This window comes from Palaemon carinicauda, chromosome 12 (genome assembly GCF_036898095.1).
Source record: "Palaemon carinicauda isolate YSFRI2023 chromosome 12, ASM3689809v2, whole genome shotgun sequence".
Classification (NCBI taxonomy): Eukaryota; Metazoa; Arthropoda; class Malacostraca; order Decapoda; family Palaemonidae; genus Palaemon; species Palaemon carinicauda.
The window spans coordinates 57,436,121-57,440,314 of record NC_090736.1 but is presented as its reverse complement, the minus strand read 5'-3'; the positions used below and the strand labels follow the sequence as shown (position 1 = coordinate 57,440,314).

The following is a 4,194-nucleotide window of genomic DNA, read 5'->3' as shown; positions in this document are numbered from 1 at the left end:
AGGCGATGTAGTCATGGTGATGGGTGATTTCAACAGTAAAATCGGAAATGACAGGAGAGCCTACTAGGATGTGATGGGAGAGTTTGATTTAGGTGAAAAAAATGAGAGAGAGCAGAGGATGTTGGAATTTTGCCAGGGTAAGCAACTGTGTATAGCAAATACTTACTTTTATCATAGAGAACAGCACAGATATACATAGACACACCCAGATGGAATTCATAAGAACTGCATTGATTATATCCTTATGAATAAGAGATGGAGAACATCAGTGATGGGAACAAAAGTGATGAGGGGAGCAGACTTAGGAACATCACATGAACTACTACTTTCAAACATCTGCATCAAATTTCGGACAGATAGAGGGAGAAATCAAGAACTAGTGAGGTATAAACTGGATAAGCTGAAGAATGAGGAAATGAAAACTGCCTTAAAAGTGAGAGTAGGAGGACGTTTTGAACCACTAATAGGACTCGAAACAACAGAGGAAAAGTGGTGTCGGGGACGAGACATGATCAGAGAGGAAGCAGAGAGTATTTTGGAAAGGAGAAGGAGAGCAAAACAACAGTGGGTCACAGAGGAATTATTAGATGCATGCCGAGAGAGGAGAAAAGCAAAAAAGACTAAGAATGAAGACGCTTCCCACGAAAACAAAGCAAGTTTTAGACAAAAGTACAGAGCAGTGGACAATAAATGTAAAGGAGCAAAAATGAAATGGATAGAAGACCTGTGTAAAACATGTGAGGAATGTTTCAGAAACGGCCATTCAAGAGAGCTATTCACTACAGTAGACAGATTAACAAGGGGTTGGAAAAACAATGGAATTGCTCTAAGAGATGCAGATGGTAACAAGGTATCAGCAACAGGTGTTGTCGAGAAGATCTGGAAAAGGGCACTACGAGGAACAGCCAAAAAGGAAGTGGAGATGGGTAACTGGAAAAAATTATCCAGAACTAAGAGGAGGGCTATAGAACATGCAGGAAACACCAGATCTCTTGATAGAAGTGAAAAAAGCTTTAAGAGCTATTTCAAGTGGGAAAACACCAAGAATAGACGGAGTACCAAAGGAATTGCTTAAAGCTGGTGGTGAAATGGTAAAAAGATGGTTGTGTGACTTAAGCAAGTATATAGTAGATGGACAAGAGGCTCCAAATGGCTGGATTAAAAACATTATATTTCCAACACACAAGTAAAGGGACACCACCTTATGCAGAAAATATAGGCCTATTAGTCTATTACCACATGCTTATAAAGTTCTAGCAAAAATCATATAGAGTAGAATAACAGGGCAAGAAGATGAAATAATTGATGAGGGGCAAGCAGGATTTAGGGCGGGTAGAGGAACAATTGATCATGTATTCACTTTCTCACAAATCATAGAAAAATTCTGGGAGAAGGAACAAGATCTGTATTGTGTATTTATTGACTTCAGACAAGCGTTTGACTCCATATGGAGGGAAGGAATGATTAGGATTTTGAAAGATTGGGGATTAGAACCAGAAATACTGGAAACCATAAAGAGATTGTATGAAAGGACATCAACTATGGTAAGAAAAGGACAATGTTTGACAGAAGAGTTCATAACCACTGGTGGGGTTATACAGGGTTGCCCACTATCTCCACACCTCTTCAACTTATACTTGGAATGGATAATGAGAATGGCACTTGGAGATCATGAGGGTGGCATAGATATAGGAGGGACAAAAATATCTAACATGAGATATACAGATGCCATAGTGCTTGTAGCAGAAACTAAGGAGGAACTTCAGAGTGTGTTAAGAATGGTGGAGAAGCAGTGCAATAGGCATGAATTAGTGATAAACAGAGAGAAAACCAAAAGTATAAAAATTGGACGCAAGAGTGAGGCCTTGGAAATACAGCTATCAGAGGGAGAAGTAGAACAAGTCAATGACTTTAAATATTTGGGAGTATTTTTCACAGCAGATGGAAAGATGGAAAGAGCAACTCAAGACAGAATCTCAAGTGGCCAGAAACCATTTGGAAGGCTAAGAAGAATCTGGAAAGATAGAAATATATCCATTAAGTTGAAAATGAGTCTATTAAGAGTAATAGTGATCCCCACTGTTATAAACGGCGGTGAATGCTGGGTACTGAAGAAGAGAGAAGAGAAAAAGTTATTAACCTTTGGAATGAAATGTCTGAGAAGAATATCTGGTGTAAGATGGTAGGACAGAATTACGAACAAGAGAGTGAGAGAGATGGCTGGTGTTGAGGACACAATTCTGATTAGAGTGAAAGATATTCTGAGGAGATAGTTTGGGCATGTACAGAGGATGGAACATGACAGATGGCCAAGGATAGTGCTGCATGGAAGAGTGGCCGGAAACAAAGATGGCATCGGATAGGGACCTCTGGAGGGAATGGCGACATCAGATGCAGGATCCAGCCCGGAGAATTCCGGATGAGATTTAGTGAGTGAGTGAGTGACATATATATATATATATATATATATATATATATATATATATATATATATATATATATATATATATATATATATATATATATATATATATATATATATATCACTCACTAAATTCCGTCCGGAATTCTCCGGGTTGGGTCCTGCATCTGATGTCGCCATTCTCTCCAAAGATACCTATCCAATGCCATCTGTGCCAGCTGCTGAAATGTCTCGCCTCTATTTGCTTTCTTGAAGGTTTTCACCTATGAATCTCTTGGTCGTCCTCTCGGTCTATTTCCGGCCATTCGTCCATGCAGCACTATCTTTGGCCATCTGTCCTGTTCCATCCTCTGTACATGCCCAAACCATCTCCTCTGAATATCCTCAAATCTAATCAGAATTGTGTCCTCAACACCAGCCATTTCTCTCACTCTCTCGTTCGTAATTCTGTCCTCCCATCATACACCACAGATTCTTCTCAGACTTTTCATTTCAAACGCTAATAACTTTTTCTCTTCTCTCTTCTTCAGTACCCAGCATTCAGCACCGTATATCACAGTGGGGATTACTATTGCTATATATATATATATATATATATATATATATATATATTTTATATATATATAATATATATATATATATATATATATATATATATATATATATATATATATATATATATATATATATATATATATATATATACACGTGTGACGAGCCGAGAGAAGGTTGTGACTTAAAGACAGGATGAAAGCAACTGAGTAACTTTATTACAGACACTCGCCTTTATATACAAAAACTCAATGCAACAGGAAATTTCTTGTTCAACCGACCGTACCGGTTAACAGTTAACGGTGAGAAAAACAAGCACATTTTTTCAGGTTAAATGCAACAGAAAATTTCCTGTTAAACTGATACTACTCTGGTTAACAGTTAACGGTGAGAAAAACATACATGTTATTTCAGGTTCTTTTTATTGCGAGGGGAGAGCGAAGATACAAGCATAATATATACTCAAAATGAAATGTCGTTACTATGTACGATCCTGTGACACACGGTTGGTACATGGCTCCCCCCCTAAAAATGACATACTGTATATGTTAAATAGGGCGCCCTGATCCAGAGAGGCGAACTATAGGCGGGTCATCTGGCAGGAGATAAGCAGGTTTTAGATGATCAATGGAGACCCAGTCTTCTTTGCCACGAACGTTTAGTAGGAATGCTTTCGGACTGTGTCGGATCACAAGGAAGGGGCTCGTGTAAAGGGGCGTTAGTGGTGGCTTGCTAGTGCCGTTGCGCTGAAAGACGTGCGTTGCAGAGTGCAAGTCTGTCGGTATGTGATGCTTCGCTGGGGGCTTATAAGTCTGGCGGCACGGAGTAAATTTTCCCACGACATGACGTATGCACTGGAGATCGTTGGAGGAGGTTGTAGAAAGAAAATATTCGGCAGGGACGACCAACGAGTCACCATACACCATTTCAGCTGCCAAGACATCGAGGGTGTCTTTAGGAGTGGTCCTTAGTCCCAGGAGGACCAAGGGAAGCTGATTAAACCAGTTGGAATCCTTGCAGCGGGACATCAAAGCTGCTTTGAGGGTGCGATGAAAACGTTCAACCATTCCATTGGCAGTGGGGTTGTAGGCAGTTGTCTGATGTAGGGTGATGCCCAGGAGATTTGCTAATGATGTCCACAATTGAGAGGTGAAAGTGTGGACCCCTGTCAGAAGTAATATGCTCAGGGATACCAAATCTCGCAATCCATCCTGAGAGTA

The 4,194-nt window shown here is 39.9% G+C and overlaps 1 protein-coding gene across 1 annotated transcript; it reads left to right on the top strand.

Moving 5' to 3' along the window:
- Positions 1-244: 244 nt before the first annotated feature.
- LOC137650833 (uncharacterized) lies at positions 245-2,007 on the top strand. Its single transcript, XM_068383988.1, has 3 exons — positions 245-669; positions 1,430-1,544; positions 1,939-2,007. The coding sequence occupies exons 1-3, from the start codon at positions 245-247 to the stop codon at positions 2,005-2,007; spliced, it is 609 nt and encodes a 202-aa protein (XP_068240089.1).
- The last annotated feature ends 2,187 nt before the right edge of the window (positions 2,008-4,194 follow it).